Source organism: Mus caroli, unplaced genomic scaffold (genome assembly GCF_978045245.1).
Source record: "Mus caroli unplaced genomic scaffold, Mus_caroli_1 scaffold_12, whole genome shotgun sequence".
Lineage (NCBI taxonomy): Eukaryota > Metazoa > Chordata > Mammalia > Rodentia > Muridae > Mus > Mus caroli.
Window position 1 is genome coordinate 46365184 of NW_028227267.1, and position 19181 is coordinate 46384364.

Here is a 19181-nt window from a genome sequence, read left to right on the forward strand (position 1 = left end):
CCAGAGTTCAAGACCCTCCTGAGCTACAAAAGACCCTGTCTGAGAAAAGAAAGGGAGGGAGAGTAGGTAGTAGGGTGGAGGGCGATTGCATCTCAAAAGGTTTTCTGATTGTATCATTTAGTATCTGTGGACTGGTATGATCTGACTTAGAATGCCTCTCTCATTGGTTAGATGTGAGTCTGTGCTTTAGATTCTAAAGCCTCTGTTTTCCCTGGAAGAGTTGTGCAGGTGGGTGGGGGAGGCATTCCTAACCCACTCTCCTGTGATTGAAGAGAATGGTGTTTTTTTGAAGATGCTGGGATTTCCCCATTGTGCCTTTTCTCATTCTCTTATTTAAACAGATGCACAGCTGGAAGTTAAAAGGGAAAGCACAGCCTTTTCTACATTAGGTGATGAGTTAACATTCTCAGCTCTTCTTTTTAGAGGGATGATCTTGGCGTCTTCATCCTGTCTTCTCATTCCTGTAGGGATTCCTTACAACAAATATGTGCCTACTGTATGCCCTGGTGCGTCCCAGGCTTGATGAGCCAATAGTGTTCTGCACACAGATTTGCTCTAGTTTTATGGTTCATAATCTTGAATTCTGGAGCCTTTGTCAGAATAAGACTGTATGGCCAGAGTGTTCCTATTCCACAGGTGAGTTCTGTTTGTCATCCTTATAGACCTGTGATGGGACATCTGTTTGTAGACAAGGAATTGTCAATCCTTGGTTCTATTGCTTACATAAATTCTCAAAGGACATAATCAATATCCTCAGGTGAAAGCCTTTATAACATACACCAGGAGTTTCCAGTGTGCATCTAAGGTGAGCACAGAGGTCATGTGCTGTGCTGCTCAAAGTGAGGCTCCCTGGCATCTTCATTATTATTGCCTGTAAACTGTGTCATGCAAAATCTCAGGCCCCAGGATACTACACAGTCACTCTAGATTTTAAGTGGAACATACACACACAAACACACACACACACCACATAATTAAACACAATCAGAATTCCAAATAAACACACATTATATAAGAGTATAATGAACAAAATTTGAGAAAAGCAGGGATGAACTACAGCCAATCCAGTCATCATGAGAGGCAGTATGTGGGACCAGGCTCCTCCAGCTGTTGACTGGACTAGTTGGACCCATCTTACCTCCATGTAAACTGCAATCATGATTGGCCATAAACAGAGAGGACCTTGTATCTCCCACAAACCAACACCTTTATAGGATTTTTACAATGCAGAATTAGGGCTCACACACTACTACCCTTATCCCCAGACTGAGATTCATACCACAGGCTCTGATTTCCTTTTGGAGGAATCAAAAGTGCCTAAGACCCATATCACTCCTATCTGAACTTGAAGTTCTGTGTCGAAAATCCAATCAGCAAAATGAATTTGGATATGTGGACCGCCTGGTGTTGTAGCCTCCTGTGATATGAGGGAATCTGCGGTTAACAGAGAGGGCCCAAGACAGTCAGCAAAGAACTGGGCTTAATGACTCCCTGTTGTTCAAATCCTTGTTAGTGTAATTGACTAGGATTCCCTGGAGTTCGTCTCTCTCATTTTTCATCTTCTGGAGAGATCCCTTTTGAGCTTCTCCATCCTCTTCATTCTCTGCCCCTGCTTATTGATGGTGGAGGTTTGTGGTGATGCCTTTCCAACTGTTGATAAACACTAGTAAACTCGTAGAGATAATAGGGCACGGAATGGAGACACCATGCTTTGTTGCACACAGAAGTCTGAGGAAGAGGAAAATCTAGAGTCACAGAGAATCCCTGAAAGAGCAGGAAAGCTATCTTCAGGCTGGGCTCCTTAGCTAGATCCCTGTTCCCAGAAACCATCATTAAGCATATTCCTCCCTCCCTATTGCAATTCCCCTAGCCCTGAAATGCATAAGCTCTCCCATGCAAGAATAATTGGAGGGCATTGTCAGCTCTTATCTGACAATGTAGTCTGTTCTACTTAGCATAAAAAAGTTTGACCATAAACATTAACACCTAACATCTCCCATAAGCCAACACCTGTCCATGCTTCTTAAAATGCATGATGAGAGCTCCCACATTACTACACTAACCTCAGACTGTGAATCAGTCCTCATCTTGTGTGCTCAATGCCAAAGTGTCAGAGACCTTGATTCATGAGCAGGGGAATATCCCACTCTGTACTTGCCATCACATCCTCATATAACCTACTGGAAACTCTAACAGGATGAAGTGCTTCAACACTCTATCCTGAGAACAACACTCTGTTATCCTCACAGAGCTTCCTCCGGGCATATTTTTACCACTTGGGATGATATTAAAATTTCTTAACAAAGCAAGTACAGGTTTCTCAATTCCTGACTCTCAGCAAACTAATCATCATAAATTCTTGTTTCTGGGTCTGCGATTGAAGAATTTTGAGGATCCAAATCATAAGCCCTATTCCTGAAAGGACCAGCTCAAGCCCACATCCTCAATGTAGCTCCCCAACCTTTGCGCAGGAAATATTGTGCCTTCTCCAGGACCATTTCTTTCTTCCCACTTCCCAAGATGACAGAAGGCCGGCCTCATTCCTCCAAAGTCTGGTCTCTGTGTGTATTGTATTTTCCCTCCAAAATAGCGTGAGCTGCATGGACAACATGCTTGCCTGTGAAACCAATTGGTTCTGAAGGAATACACTACAGGCCTTTGGTGTCACCACAACAATGGTGACATCACAGAAGAGTCAAGGGTTCTCCTGGATACAAGAGATTGTCCAGGGATGTGACTACTGATGATGTCACTGGGAACTACCATGGTGCACTCGCTTACCAGCTTGCCCCATTTAGACCCATTTCTGAGGTGCCTGTACAATTTGATATTCCCCCTGTACCTGAGATTCCCTATTGCCATGAACAAGGGAGTTTTAATTAAAAAAAATGGGATTCTCTCTTTTGACCCAGGGGTTCCCTTTGTCACCTTCTCCTTCCAAAGCTGGAGAGTTCTCTCTGCTTCACTACATGTCAAGTGCTTAGGATGGGGAGAGATTCATAGGGCCTAAACATGGATAGCTCATCTTCGTTAAGGCCTAGAGCTCTAGGATCCTTGCATGTGGTAGATTGTTCTCCAATGTAAATCTACTTCTGGTGTCCATTCATATAACATATAGTCCAATTCCCCAGGTTGCTCTGGTTTTCAGAGGACAAAATCATTCTCCTGCACATTTAATTTTCTGCATGTTGGGTTATGTTTTTTAGTGGGCACATACCTTGAGAGGAGTCATTGTTTCAATATATTGAGATATGTGCTTTCAAAAAAGCTCTGTTTTAAGATCAGGTTTTTTTTCAATGAAATTTCCTTGTACTTGGCAATAGAGGAACTCAGATACAGGGGGAATATCAAATTGTAAAGTTTATGTCCCTTCTTCAAAAGCTAAAATCCCACATTCTCTCTTCATCCAAAAGAACCAGACAAAGTAGGCATCTGTGAGCAAAGGTCAACAGGGGTCTTGGATTGCTGCTCTGTAGTCCCATTAGCTCTCCCTTCTCCAATATTTACCTTCTGATGTTCCCAGTTCCAAGTCTGAGGCTGTTGGGCATTGAATTATGATCCCATAGTCGACTGCAAGATACGTAATACTCAATATGGTGGATAGGCAATGGAAAGGGCTCAGGTCTGGGGAAACCTCAATTTTAATGGGTCCATAATTTCAGGATGGTCTCTGTTTGGCATTGTCATCTCTGGCTTCTAGCTTTTCGACATGGGCCTGCTGAATGCATGGTAAAATGCCACCTAACCTCTCAGGTGTAAGAGTGGAAAAATCATGTAAGTGTTTTTCAAATTGATTGTGTTGTCTTTAGCTACCCTTTTCAGCCAAGTAGTATCACTACAACAAGGCTCAGAGGTGGCTAGGGTGATGGTGGAAAAGTCAGAAGTCCACTATGTCTCTCAAAGAGTTGATGAATAGCCTTTATGGAAACAGGAGGACCTGGACAATGAAAAAGAAATACTTATAGTTTGGTTAACTGATTATCTTTGATATTGGGAAGCAATGGGGGAGGCATTCTAAACAAATACTATAGGAATGGATTCCTACATGCATTGGGTACAAAAGGCCAAAGTAAGAAGGAGGCCCATCCACCCTTCCAGGAAATCTCCTGAGAGTTAAGTACCGTTTCCATTAGTGAACTATTCTTCATTTGAATGTGAGCAGAACTCTGAGGTCTGCATATACAATGAAGTTTCTCATCTATTCAGAAATCATCCACTGTTACTTGACAAGTTTTGGCTATGAGTTCTCTGCTATAATCTGACACAATTCCAAGCGAGTGGTAAAATTGTTGGTCCAGTACCTGGAAGAGCTTTTAAGCTACTCTTTGAGACCTTTGAGACTAGTGGATAAAACTTATACCTATCCAAATAAGGTATCACGGGGCTGGTGAGATGGCTCAGTGGGTAAGAGCACCCGATTGCTCCTCCAAAGGTCCAGAGTTCAAATCCCAGCAACCACATGGTGGCTCACAACCATCCGCAACGAGACCTGGCGCCCTCTTCTGGAGTGTCTGAAGACAGCTACAGTGTACTTACATATAATAAATAAATAAATCTTAAAAAAAAAAAAAGTCAATCCCAAATAAGGTATCACTAAAAAGAAGCATGGACTCTTATCCTCCCCTAGCAGGCCACATATCACTGAAGTCAGTTTCTCACAATTGACCATAGTTTGGCCCCTCGTATGTGCCCACTTCTGGGATAAGTGTCTGTCTTTATATTTATTTTACTATAAATCTGACATATTGCTTAGATAAATCGGGCCAGGCTGTCATGTCTAGTTATAACATACCTTTTTCTGGGCAACTCAGAAAGTATACTGGACCTCTGTCTGGTACTCTGGTGAAAGTTACTTTCCAGAACCCTGCCAATATTTCCTGGCAGAATGATCTTCCCTCTGGCTTCCACCACCATTCCTTTGGTTCTTCTACCCTTTGGATATTTTTATATTCCCTATGTCCCCTTGGTTGTATATGGATTCTCAGGCAGCAGTGATGCACTTTATGTCACCAGAATGTCAGTAGGCCTCACTGGTTTTTGGGCCGATTTTTGGGTAGCCAAGTCAATTCCCTGGTGACTCGTGGCCTCAAGGCTGTTTTAAAGTTGATGTCCTAAGCATTGAAACCAAGAAACTCCTAGAGGAAGGCAAAGAGTTTCCAGGAGAGGCAAGAACTCCTCTTTGTTTTTAATGTTCTTTCTGCCAGCAGTGATGAGCCCTCCTTCTTGATAGATAAGAACATTCACATGTGCAGAATCTAAGGCATAGTGACATTCCTGGTATGAGATAACAGGTCTTCTTTTTCACCATATATTTGGTCTAAAAGTCTGGGGTCCAAATCATTTCAGTTGCAATTTCTGCTGAAGCCCCTGTGTCTCTGAATCCATGTTTAAAGATGGTGCTCCCAACCATGCCTCATTGCCTCAGAATGCCAAGCATTGCCTCAGAACTGAAAGATTTCATGGGATGTGGGGATATTTATTAGGTTTAGGTAGACAGATCTTTCTTTCTTTCTTTCTTTCTTTCTTTCTTTCTTTCTTTCTTTCTTTCTTTCTTTCTTTCTTTCTTCCTTCCTTCCTTCCTTCCTTCCTTCCTTTCTTTCGTTCTTTCTTTTGTTCATTTGTTCTTTCTTTCTTTCTTTCTTTTAATTTCTTATTAGAGATTTTCCTCATTTACATTTCAAATGCTATCCCAAAAGTCCCCTATACCCTCCTCCCACCCTGTTCCCCAACCCACACACTTCCACCTCCTGGCTCTGGCATTCTCCTGTGCTGGGGCATATAATCTTCCCAAGACCAAGGGCCTCTCCTGCCAATGATGGCCAACTAGGCCATCTTCTGCTACATATGCAGCTAGAGACATGAGCTCTGGGGGTATTGGTTAGTTCATATTGGCTGCAGACCCGTTCAGCCCCACAGGTACTTTCTTTAGCTCCTCCATTGGGGGCTAAGTCTTCCATCCAAGAGATGTCTGTGAGCATCCACTTCTGTATTTGCCAGGCACTGGCATAGCTTCACAAGAGACAGCTATATCAGGGTCTTGTCAGCAAAATCTTGCTGGCATAAGCAATAATGTCTGGGTTTGGTGGTTGTTTATGGGATAGATCCCCAGGTGGGACAGTCTCTGTGTGACCTTCCTTCTGTCTCAGATCCGAACTTTGTCTCTGTAAGTCCTTCTATGGGTACATGAGTTATAGAGACAGATCTCTTTCATCACATTTCTTTCCTCAGACAATTACTGAAGAGTTTCTGTGTGTCATCATCTGGCAAGAATGTAGCAGGACTGATAACAGTGGGGTTTTCTATCTAGATTCCAAGGATAGTCCAAGAAAAGGACCTGCTACTTTTTCAAACATGCCTTGATCAGCCAGGGTTCTGGTTTTCCTTTGAGAAGAACCTTAACTGCATGGGGTGATGTAAGTATAAGATTCTGACCCAGAGTTAACGTCTCTGCTTCTCTTGCTAAAATAGTAGTAGCCAACATAGCTCTTTTTTATTAGATATTTTCTTTATTTACATTTCAAATGCCATCCCAAAAGTTCCCTTCCCCTCCCCCCTCTCTGCTCCTCTACCCAACCACTCCCACTTCTTGGCCCTGGTGTTCCCCTGTACTGGGACATATAAAGTGTGCAATACCAAGGGGTCTCTCTTCCCAATGATGGCCGACTAGGCCATCTTCTGCTATATATGCAGCTAGAGACACGAGCTCTGGGGGTACTGGTTAGTTCATATTGTTGTTCCACCTATCGGGTTGCAGACCACTTCAGCTCCTTGGGTACTTTCTCTAGCTCTGCCATTCGGGGCCCTGTGATCCATCCAATAGCTGACTATGAGCATCCATGTCTGTATTTGACAGGCACTTGCAGAGCCTCATATGAGACTATAGGTATTTTGTTCCCTAAGTGGAACAACCTGAGGAGACAGAGTCCAGTAGCCTGGACAGGGCTGTTACACGGTGGTACAATGGGCCTAAAATACTTAGTTTCACACTACTTGCAGTAAAATTTGTTTTATGGACCTGTAGATGAAAAGGCTTGGAGGCATCTGGAATTGCTAGGGTTTTGAACTAAAGCCCCATCTTTAAGGTCCCAAACATGATTTGTGCAGACTCATTCCAGATTAGAGAGTCAATGCCCTCATTTTCACTGTTTTTTGTTTTTGTTTTGTTTTTTGTTTTTGTTTTGGTTGGGAGGATTCTAATGACTACTTCTGTTTCTATAGAGGTTATGGGACTTTATATATAGTTTACTTATCTTGATTTTAGTTTGGTATGTGGTATTGGGCTGGAGAGATGGGTCAGCAGTTGGGAGCTCTGGGTTTCTTCCAGAGGTCCTGAGTCCAATTTCCAGCAGCAGCATGGTGGCTCACAAAAATCTATCATGGGATCTGATGCCCTCTTCTGGCACATGTGTGTATATGCAGCAGAGCACTCATACATTCCAAAATAAACCTTAAAATAAAATAATATCTTCCATTTCATCTACATTTTCCAGGTTGGTTAAGCATAGGCTTTTCTGGTCAGACAGGCTGAGTTTTTAAATTCCTCAGTTTCTGTTGTTATGTTTCCCTTTTCATTTCTGTTTTTCTTAATTTTGGTACTGTTTTTTTTCCCTTTAGTTAGTTTGGCTGTTTTCTCAAAGAGCCAGCTCTGGGATTCTTTGATTCTTTGTATCTTGCTCTTTGGTTCTATTTGGTTGACTTCAGCCCTGAGTTTGAGTATTTTCTACCATTTATTCCTCTTCAATGTGTTTGCTTCTTTTCATCCTAGAGAATTTAGGTGTGTTCTTAAGGTGCTGTTGACTCCTTATTAAGATGCCTCCAAATTCTTTTTTTTTTCCCCTATCATCAATTTACTCTGTTTTTTAATTGGATATTTTATTTATTTGATTTTCAAATCTTATACTCTTTCCAGGTTTCCCCTCTGCAAACTCCCATGCCACCCCCCTTTATCATGCTTCTATGAGGGTTTTCCCTTGCTCCATTGCTCCAGCATGGCCGGTCCCAATGAGAACAGGCAGTCAATGGTTTTAAAGCATGTATTTTAGAAAGGCACAGAGAGGAAGAGAGCAAGGAAACAGGGAGGCTCGCTATGGCCATATGGAGAGAAAGTAGAAGAGGATGGGGAAAGGAGGAGAAAGTGGGAAGCAAGAATAAGAGAGACATGAGAGTAAAAGTGTAAGAGGGTAAGAGGTTAAGAAAGGGAGAAGGGGGCAAATAACCCCTTTTAGAGTGCACAGGTCTACCTGGCTGTTGCCAAGTAATTGTGGAGAGGAAACTAGATGTGGCCAGGTAATTGGCAGTGTGGAGACCATACAGAATACCAGGAGCTTGGGGCCTTGTCTATGTGACTGATGGGCACACACACCCCTGCAGGGGGACTGTGGGAGGCTGTGGCTGCAGTAGGAACCAGGGGCCCAGGAGATGTGGCTGAACACCTGCCGTCCCATGCAGGCAGAAGTCACCATATACCAGGTCACCATGGTTCAAGGCCTGTGCTCTACTAGGGACCAGCCTGTAGGTGCACAGCTCACTGTCCCACAAATCAAGGCAAGTTTTAGAGTGTAAAATGACACCATGACTCAAATGTTTGTGTTGGAGTCTGAGAATCGTCACACACACCACTCAGACACTGGTGCCTCCCATCAAACAGGAATGGTCTATCAAACACCATACCCCATGGCTGATAGATCAGGGACTCCAGTCAGACGTGGGAGCAGACTGTCACCTTGTGTCAAGATCCGGTAGGGCTTTTTAAGCCTGAGATTACAAATATCTGTGCCAAGATTTTCACCCATCAGGATTTAGGGATGGGGGTTTCCTTAGGAACATGTCTTTGTTGTACACTCATCCTGTTCCCATTGGTTGGAGTATTCAACTGTGGCAAAGGACTTGCCTTGTCTAACCTTCATGTGTTAACTTGTCAACCAGGATGGGATTTGTCTAACCTTCATGTGTTAACTTGTCAACCAGGATGGGATTTGTCTGACCTTCATGTGTTAACTTGTCAACCAGGATGGAATTTGTCTAAACTTCATGTCTTAACTTGCCAACCAGGATGTCAGTTACCCATATACACATCTCTTTGTACCAAGTAGGATGCCAGCTCCCAGAACGGTCCTGGCAACTTAAACTTTACTTGACCCTTACTCAAAATGGAAGCTTTAATCTAAATAGATGCAGGTGTCTCTCTTATGATTGGGTCCATCCCAGGGGCAACTTATAAAAGCAAGTACCATAAGGATTTATACACAGGTGCAGGAAGTGCTGTTGTTGAGTGGTTGGTTCGGGATGAAGCTTATTGTGGGTACCTAGACAAAGCAGTTCTATTGAATTTTATCTTAATTTCAAGGGCACAGAACAGAAAAGAATATGTAATCAACTTGGCATTAGCAAGTTTCCTAATGACAGCAGAAGCAACACGTGAGAAAGTTTCATTATAATATTAGTAACAGCACAAATTGACAGGCTATCCAGGAAACAGTTACCTAGGCCTTAACATTTTTACTTAGGTTTTAACATTCCATCTTGGCCTTGCTATTTTACCTAGGTCTTAACAATTTGAATCCTGCTACTAAGGAATATGGAGATAAGGGTGAGGGTGAAGTGAAGCGGTGGATCAACCAGCAAAGGCCCTTGCCATGAATGTATGGCAACCTGAGTTTGATTCCTAGAACCGACATAACGGTTATTGGCCAACATCTGACCTATAAAATATAAGCAAACATAAGCAAAAACGATTTTAATCCTGTTGGACGCTGTCGAAGATTTTGACAAAGATCAGTCATGTACTGGAAGGGCCATCAGAAGGGCATGCATGTCTCATGTGTCCCAAGGAAATATTCCAGCGCAGAGAAAAGCAAAGAAGACAGTATTGCAGATAGATCCCCATGAGAGTACTGATCCTTCCAAAGACAGATGATATAAAACCTATATGTACATCACTGTGCCATGAAAAAGGGGCAACAGAAACTGGCCATGGATCAATGTGGAGAGCACCTTTCCTCTCTAAGTCCTGCAGTTAAGAAAAATCATGGAATACATGATTCATTCCATCCAGGGAGGGATGTCACTCTGTAAATGGGAACTTGACTGTTCTTGGGTAGAGAGTTACCTACAGTAAAACAAGGATATCTGGGCTATGGTCTTCACAATGTTGCTGCCCTCATTCTTTACACATCTTGGAGCAATGCAGAGGACGTGCTCCTATCCCAGCGAGGACTGGGAGGTAGAATGTACTCTTTTGTCTCCTTGGGGCAGCTTCAAATATGTGTTAGTGTTTGTACACACCTTCTTGTACTAGATAGAATCCTTAGCAACTGGGGTTGAAACGATTACAGAGGAGTCAAATATGTTTTTCTAAAGGACACTGTCCAAGGTTTGGTCTCTTCTGGTCATTTAAGACTCACAGATTAACCTTTATTTACACATGTGATTATCTATATTCACAGCTCTACGGATAAAATATTACCCAAACTCTGCTTGGAAGCCCCAAAGCTCATGTGGTATTGAAAGTATTAACCAAGCTCTTAAGTAGATCCTAGGAAAACGTTACCAAGAAATTGAAAGACCCACAAAGTTAGGACTCCCCCATGTTCTGACTCAGGAGAGGCGACACCCCAAATCACTCACCAGAAATGGCCTTGATGCAAACCGCAAGAGGATTTTTGTTTTATTCCAGGCAAGCTCTAGGCCCCACAGTCGCACACCACGCAGGGGTAGAGGACTGTGGACCCCGAGTAGCTGGAAAAGGAGGTATTTAAAGGAAAAAAAACACAGCCCAAGGGGGTAGGGAGGGCATTATTGGAAAATGCCAAAAACACTGTTGAAAAAGTCCCAAGGGGGTACTAAAAATTACAAGGGGAAACTCCCTGCTTCTGAAGATTGTTCTCAAGATTTTAATCTAACTTTTGTGGACAGCCAGGTCCTGGAACAGGGTCACTGAACCAGCTAACCTACATTCTTGGTGCTAGGGGTCTGAATTTTTACTGGTCTTTCAAAACCTCTGATAAATCGGTGAATCTGTTCTTGTTGCCCCTAGGGGTGTTAGAATAGCTCCCCAAACTGACACCAAATATAGTCCTTGGTTGTTGTATAGCTTTTCCTCACGTGAGTCCTGGGTTAGACTCTGAGGTCAATCAGATGATTCAGTACAATACACTATGAACTTGGGGCAAATCCAATAACCCTACAAGAGTATGGAAACAAAGTTGTACACACTCAGTCTGAATGGATCTGGCTTCTCGTGGTAAAATCCACAGAATAGTTGGATCCTCTGTGGAAGGGACCTTACCAGGTGGTTCTGAGAACCCCAATGACTGTCACATTGTTTGATGTTAATACCTGGGGTTATAGTTTCAAGCTAAAATCAGCAACCTCAAAGGAGAGATTCCACCTGAGGACATAGAGGAATAATCCCCCACCTATGATCCAAGGAAGGCTCTCCAACTTCTCTTAATGGACCAATGAATTGGCTCAGCAAATGAAAGCACTGCTGATGTCCCAAGTTTGAGCTGCAGAGTCCATGTATTGGAAGAAGGGAACCAGATTCTGTAAGTTCTCCTTTGATACCCACATACATGACCACCACATACATGTCTTCCACATACATGCTATGGTATGTGTGCCCCCACCAACACAATAAATGTAAAGCATTAAAATAAAACATCAAACAATAAACAAACCTCCACCCCCATGAAATGCCATCACCCCCTATCTAGACTAAGATCATCACCTGTAACATAATCTTATCAGGGAGAAAATAGTGTGGGAGAGCATAAGGCATGCTAGCTGTACAGAGAAAAGTGCCAACAACTATCTCAGAGACAAGAATGGTCACATGGATAAACATGAGAAGCACGTGCACCCACATTTATTCATTGACTCAAAGCACTAGAGAGATTCCTAGATGGAAGGAACCTATGAGATCTTTTATTACAGATCTTTCATTTCACAAAAGAAGACCAGAATCCGGTGTGATGTCCCAGGCTGACACAATATGGGACTGGTGACTCTCCGATCTTAGGGACACACAGCACTCTGACAACTTCAGAGTTGAGGTGGAGATCTCCTGCAGAGTGTGCAGTCTCAGAAAGAGAAGAAGAGGCTGAAGCTGGGCGCCTGCAGGAGGCTAAGAAAGGTTGGGCTATGAGCTAGCCCAGAGTGAGGTCTGTAAGAGCTCACTGTGATCAGCAGAGGGCAGGAGAGGGCCTGTAGTCCTGTGCTGGTGTGGGGCCTGGGAAAAGAGGACCTGGCCTGGAGATGGCCTCATTTCTTCCTGAAACACAGAAAACACAGATGTGGATGTTCTTCCCACTGGAACCTTCTCAACTAGAGTCTCTTTACTAGACTAAGAATGTTGTAACTCTCAATGGACTGCCCAGCCTCCTCACTCTGTTAATAGGATAACCTGTAATGATGTGTGTGGGGTGCTGCTTCACTCTGAAATGAGAGATCATCCCAGTGGGGTTGTGCTTCAATGTTCAGCAGCCTTCCCCTTTGATGACACTAACCTGGGATACAGCTGTTTAGAACACTCTAGAGATGAAAGCAGTTAGGATAAGTCCTGAGGACAGTCATTTAGAGGCTGCATGTTGGTCTCTAGGAAACCCTTGCTCTTGCCTCCTTCCCTAACCTACACGGCTTTTATTCTCAGTTTTATCAATAAAATACTCTCTTCAGTTTCATGGTGCTTTGGGGGACTCAAGGGGTCAGGAGCTCTGGTCCTGTTCAGTGTATGGCCCTTACCCAGCACCAGGCTGTAGGTGCCACCAACTGTCCAACTTCTGTCTGATTTGCCTCAGCCAGGCCACTCTCTTTGAACCAGTACTATTCTTGGCATTGCCTCCCAAGTGCTGGATTACTGAATAAACTTCCCACCTTCTCAGGGGCTGAGGACTGTTTTTGGTTTGTTTTATTTGTTTGTTTTCTGAACAACAGTTCTCACTATTTAGCCCTGGGTGGCTTGGAATTTGCTATGTAGATCAGGCTGGCCTCAGAATCAGACAGAGCCCCTTGATTCTGATTCTCAAGTGTTGGGGTAAAAGCTTGTGCCACTATGTCTGATGCCACTGAAGAAAGCTTCTCGTTCAGATTCTGTTGGGCACAGCATCTGGGAAATTTAGATCCACACTATGCAGACTTTCTGATTTCTCACAAGGCAGAAATAAAGATTACTTTTATGTTGAAAACTGTAAATATTTATGTATGTATTTATTTATTTAATGTATGTAAGTACACTGTCACCATTTTCAGACAGACCAGAAGTGAGCATCAGATTCCATTATAGACAAGCCACCATGTGTTTTCTGGGAATCAAATTCAGGAATCCTGTAAGAGCAGTCAGTGCTCTTAGCCATTGAGCCATCTCTCTCGAAAACAGTAAATCTTTATATTTATAGTTAATTAAAAAACATAAAAGGGACAGTGTAGTTCAGCCAGAACACATGTAGGGGCATCAGGTCTCTGCTCCTACTTAGTGACCTTATCCTTTGCTTTGTAGTTCATGGCCACATCATCCCCCTTTACTATGACTGCGAACTTGCAGGAAGAACAGTATAGAGCTAGGCACACCAACAAGTCAGCTAGTGTAAATTAGGTAAGCCTATCACAACATTGCTATGGACAACACGTTTGAAGAAGCTGTCTGTCCTAGCAAACATGACCTGATTGCCAGGTTTTTGTGTTAAATAAAAAGCAGCTACTTCACTCAGGGTGCAGGAGGGACAAACAGGCTTAGCATACTAGCACTGGTTGCCTCTTCAGGCCTGTTCCATTCATCTTCTATTTTCTTTCTCCTGCCAGATCATCTCCTTGGAGTTGTGGTTCTTTAAAGTTTCTTGTTTTCTCAGCATGTCCTCAGGCCACCTTGGGTCTTTTGCCTTTTTCCTCCCAAAGTATTGGAATCATGGCAGGAGCAGTTGACCCAAATGGACTTTGCATTGGTGTACGTGAGCTCTCTTGCTGATTTGCAGTGGTAAGGAGTGTTAAGAGATGGTGAGATGGCTCAGCTTGGAAAGTACTGAGAAGAGGGGTGGGTAATGAATGAGATCTCAGTGGAATAAGGGTAGCTTATGCCTGAAGCCTTATATACTTGCATGAGCTGTCCTTAAATACCTTTCTGTAATCATGAATGTTCATGTGATAATAACAAAACCATACAACATGGGTTCTAGTTTAAAGTTTATTATAAAATCATCCTCTCTTGTGCCTTGAAGCTCCCTCCTCCTTCAAAAAAAAAAAAAAAAAGAAAAAAGAAAAAGAAAAGAAAAATGTTGTCATTCTGTTGTCCCCAGAACATGTTAGATAAAAGGCACTAAGCAATAAGGTGTTGTTATGGGTTAACAAGCCGCTTATCAGAACTCAGATGGTGAAAGCAGAATCCGTTACTTCACCACCCCTCTATCTCTTCTGTCTTGGTCTATCTTCAGGCAGAAGTCCCACACGCATTGATAAGAAATTCGTTTTGTGGCAATCTTTCTGGAATCAGCCCACTGATACCAGTGAGACCAGAAGAGAGGTGATGTCACCTGTGGACTGAAGCTAGGATAAATCCTGGAAGGGCTCTCAGGGTGGGGTTGGCTTTTATTCTCATTTTATACTCTAGGACCACCAGGTTGGGCAGATAAGCAAGCAAGAGATTACAGAAGCATAGCTGACAGTCAGCAGGTTAAATTTAGCAGACCCTTGCCATTTCTCCAAGCCATTCTGTTTCAGGTAGCAGGTGAAGTCATGGTTGACCAACAGGCAGTACAAACAGTATCAGTAAATCAAGTATATAACTAAATAAACCAATAAGTCTATATCTAGTAATTGGTCTTTTCTAGCATATTCTACTCCAGTGGCAGCAGGGCCAAACCCTACTGTCTCAAGAATGAGAGGAGCGGGTAAGGTCTCCATCTTTGTCCCTCAACACTCTCAAGACAATGTTTCTGAGTGTCAAGGGTCTCCCAGTGATAGAACAGTGGATCCCAGGAGCAAGAAGCTGTCGCTGATTACCTCATGTTTGCACCAATAACCCTGGTGGTCCATCAACTCTTCTGTGGTAGCTGTGTGTCAGCTCTTCTCTTTCCACTGCTTATGTGTATGAAGCCAACTTTATATAATTCAACAGAATAATGATGTAGAACAGTACAGATAAAAATCAGATTTGGAATCAAGATGTCAGCCTCTAAAGAGATTTTGAAAATATAATCCAGCATCAATTTTTCTTATTTATCTTTTTGTTTGGAAAAGGATGTGTTTACTAGCCAGATCTGGTGACACATGTTCCTCCAGACCTGGCAGAGTTGTGTTCAGAGTGTTAGGCACCGCAGACAGCTCTGGGCGCTGTGGAAGGCCTCGTTCTGGAGTCTGTGGTCCACACAGAGTCCAGGGGTGTCAGGTTCTCAGGCTTGGACACTGCAGATGCCACTGGATGACCCTGAAGAGCTGAGACCAAAGAAGGGGTGACTGGAAGAGGGGAAGCTCAGGCAGACTCTGGTCTGGGGCCTGAAGGGAAATTTCCAGGAGGAGGGAGTGCTGGCTCAGTTCCCATGGGGAGGAGAGTGTCTGCCTAGCTCTGCTGGCTTCCTTAGTGGGCAGGTTGATGGTGGTGGTGGCTGGGAACCAGAGAGATCTCCTGGTGGGAGGTTCTGAGCAAGCACCTCCTTACAGGAATGTCTGCTCCATTGCTTCAGCTCAGCAGGTCTGATGAGAAAAGGCAGTTAATGGTTTTAAGGCATTTATTGTAGGAAGGCAGAGATAGGGAGAGAGCAGGGAAGCAGAGGTTGTGGCAACTTGAACTTTACTTGACCCTTACTCAAAATGGAAGTCTTAATATAAATTGATGCAGGTGTCTCTCTTATGTTGGGTTCCATCCCAGGCATAATGTATAAAAGTAAATATCATAAGGGGTTATACACAGATGCAGGAAGTGCTGCTGTGTGGTTGGTTCAGTTTTAAGCTTATGTGGGCACCTATACAAAGCATTTCTATTGACTTTTATCATGATTTCCAAGGGCACAGAACATAATAGAATATTTAATCAATTTGGCATGAGAAAATTTTCTAGTTACAACAGAAACAACACATGAGAAAGTTTCCTTATAATATTAGTAACAGCACAAAATAACAGGTTAGCCAGGAAACAGTTACCTAGGCCTGATATTTTCACTTAGGCCTTAACATTCCATCTTGGCCTTGCTATTTTACCTAGGTCTTAACAATGTGAATCCTGCTACTAAGGAATATGGACATAAGGGTGAGGGTGGAGTGAGGTGGTGGACCAACCAGCAAAGGCCCTTGCTATTCATGTTTGGCAACCCGAATTTGATTCCTAGGACCTATGTAAAGATGGAAAAGAAGAATAGATTCCACAAAGATGACCTATGTCTTCCACATCCCCCCATAACACTAAACAGAAATTAAGAGGGATTGGAGAGAGGACTCAGTGGTTAAATTGTTAATCAATTTAACCACTCAGTGGTAAATTGTTAATCTGCTCTGAGCTCCCAGTGGGAGCATTCATAGTCCTGTAGTCCCTCAAGAGACCTGGACTCATGATTGAAAGACACACACATGCCGGCTGACTTTTGATATGCCTTACTAGCTCAGTGGTTGGGCACTTCCAAACCTCCCTGTGGCAAGCACACACTCCCTCTGGTATTCCAGAGTTAACACTTTCTATATCCCAACATCTCATCCTTTCTGTTGGGAATTGGTTTTAATGCTTTGTCTTAATTAGGTTCCCAAAATCACACAGGAAATTGTGTGTCCAAACACTGAGGGCCCCTGACCCCAGCTGTTTTCAGAAGGTAGTGCAGGATGTCTTTGAAGCAAGTCTTGAGGCTCCATAGCCTAGCCTCATGCCTGGCTCATTGTCTGCTTTCTGAGTGTGGATGTAATGTGACTAGCTCTTTTCCTACTAGTATGACTTCCATGTCTGCTGTCATAACTTTGACAGATGCTGGACTGTGTCCCAGTGTCTGCCTGGAGCTGTAAGTCAAAGTAACCCATTCTTATACAAGTTGGTTTTTCCCTATTTTATCACAGCAGTGATAAAAGGCAATGCTAATGATCTGAATTTGACCTGCACAATCCATATGGCAGAAGGCGGGAACCAACTGCTGTAAGTTGTCCATTGACCTCCATATACATGACCTCACACAGTGTGCTGTGGTATGTGTGCACCCACCAACACAATAAACGTAAACCATGATAATAAAGCAAAACAGCAAACAAAAACATGGATAATAAACAAAGGATCTCACAACCTCCCTTAAACCCCAAGAGCTACCGGCCAGATTCAGACAATTGCCTGTAACATCTGCTTCTCAGAGAGATTACAGTGTGGGAGAGCCTAAGCCACCCTAGCTACATAGAAGGAAGAGACCGAAGGGAGAAAATGCCAACACCTGTCTCAGAGATTAGCATGGCCATGTGGATAAACATGAGATGGAATGTCTCTGTCTCCATTTCCTATGGACTCTGCTAGGATCACTCCAGAAAGTTCAGGTTAAAGATCAAACAGACCCACAACCTCCTTTTCTAGATGTTCGACCTGACTTTCCTGTGAGTCCAGCAGGTACAGTCACAGCCCTGTCTCCAGGACACACAGACTTTATCTCCTACCCCACCTCAGAATACTAACTCTATCCGTTTTCTTCAGTTCCAGAGACGAGGTGCCCAATGTTATGACAAGCTGTGGGTCCCCAAAGCTGAGTAGCTAAGGCTGGTTTCTGCTTCTGTTGCCAAAACTGTCTGGCCCTGTTGTTGGAAGACGTTTTATAGCTCGAGTTCAGAGGTCAATGTTTGCTTGTCTTTTTCACACTGAAGTTGTTTTCTTTAAGGAGGTCAAGACATTCCTTCACTGGACTAAATTTCCTTTTTCATTTGTCATTAACATTCATCCTGGTCACATGCAGACACTTGTTATGTGGTAAGTGTACAGTGCCCGGTGTGGGTGCTTCTCCTTCTAACTTTATTCTATCCAAATTCTCCTGTAAATAATTAAAATTTTATTTTAAGTGTATGGGTGTTTTGTTTTGTTTTGTTTTGTTTTTCCGTGAAATTCTCCACAACACAAATTGCTCTAAAATTTCCCCTGCTTTACTCGCTCTCCTTCTGCTTTATAAGAGCTGTTCCAACTGCCAGCATCCTCCCTCCTCCTGATTTTTCATAACAAGGGGTCATTTCACAAAGAAATCCTGGGAGGTGAGCTGCAAAGAATGAGCTTGGACAAGTGAGTGGCCCCTCAGCTTTGGGTTGGGGACACTGGTGCCCCCTCTGGAGGGAAATGTTGCCAGAGACAGGTAAAATTTCCCCAAAGTGACTGAAAGAGATCTGGGAACAACTATAGTTGAAAGATAGTTTGGTCTGCTGTAAAAACAACAACAACAACAACATACACACAAAGAGAGAGTGAGAGTGCCACATGTCTTTCTTCTGGCACACTGGGCAACATCTGATCCATTTAGGAAGACTTAGAACTGATAAAGTAGGAAAGGGAATCTGGTGAGTGAGCCTCTTTCCTAGGAACTGAAGAAAACTGATAGTGTCAGTTGTCTGAGATGGTTTAGGAGATAAGGTCTGTGTGTCCTGGAGACAGGGCTGTGACTGCACCTGCAGGACTTGCCAGTCAGGGCAACCATCTGGAAAAGGGGACTGTGTGTCTGTTTGACCTCAACCCAGGGCTTGGATGTTTGAATCATCTCTTCTCAGAGTTGATGTAGATTGGGAAAGGATCTTTACCTATCCTAAATCAGATAGGGGACTAATATCCAATATATATAAAGAACTCAAGAAGGTGGACTCCAGAAAATCAAATAACCCCATTAAAAAATGGGGCTCAGAACTGAACAAAGAATTCTCACCTGAGGAATACCGAATGGCAGAGAAGCACCTGAAAAAATGTTCAACATCCTTAATCATCAGGGAAATGCAAATCAAAGCAACCCTGAGATTCCACCTCACACCAGTCAGAATGGCTAAGATCAAAAATTCAGGTGACAGCAGATGCTGGCGAGGATGTGGAGAAAGAGGAACACTCCTCCATTGTTGGTGGGATTGCAAGCTTGTACAACCACTCTGGAAATCAGTCTAGCAGTTCCTTAGAAAATTGGATATAGTACTACCAGAGGATCCTGCAATACCTCTCCTGGGCATATATCCAGAAGATGTCCCAACCGGTAAGAAGGATACATGCTCCA

At 43.3% G+C, this 19181-nt stretch overlaps 1 protein-coding gene and 1 pseudogene across 2 annotated transcripts in view; one reads left to right on the forward strand and one right to left on the reverse strand.

Moving 5' to 3' along the window:
• The window catches only part of LOC147001827 (uncharacterized), a 43973-nt gene extending 41362 nt beyond the window's left edge, over positions 1-2611 (reverse strand). Inside the window, exon 1 of the mRNA XM_085829009.1 lies at positions 2513-2611. Within this exon, the coding sequence (XP_085685135.1) occupies positions 2513-2611 (99 nt within the window). The remainder of the gene's footprint in view (positions 1-2512) is intronic.
• The window catches only part of LOC115030353 (uncharacterized), a 264511-nt pseudogene that overhangs the window by 50806 nt on the left and 194524 nt on the right, over positions 1-19181 (forward strand). The window lies entirely within an intron of this gene.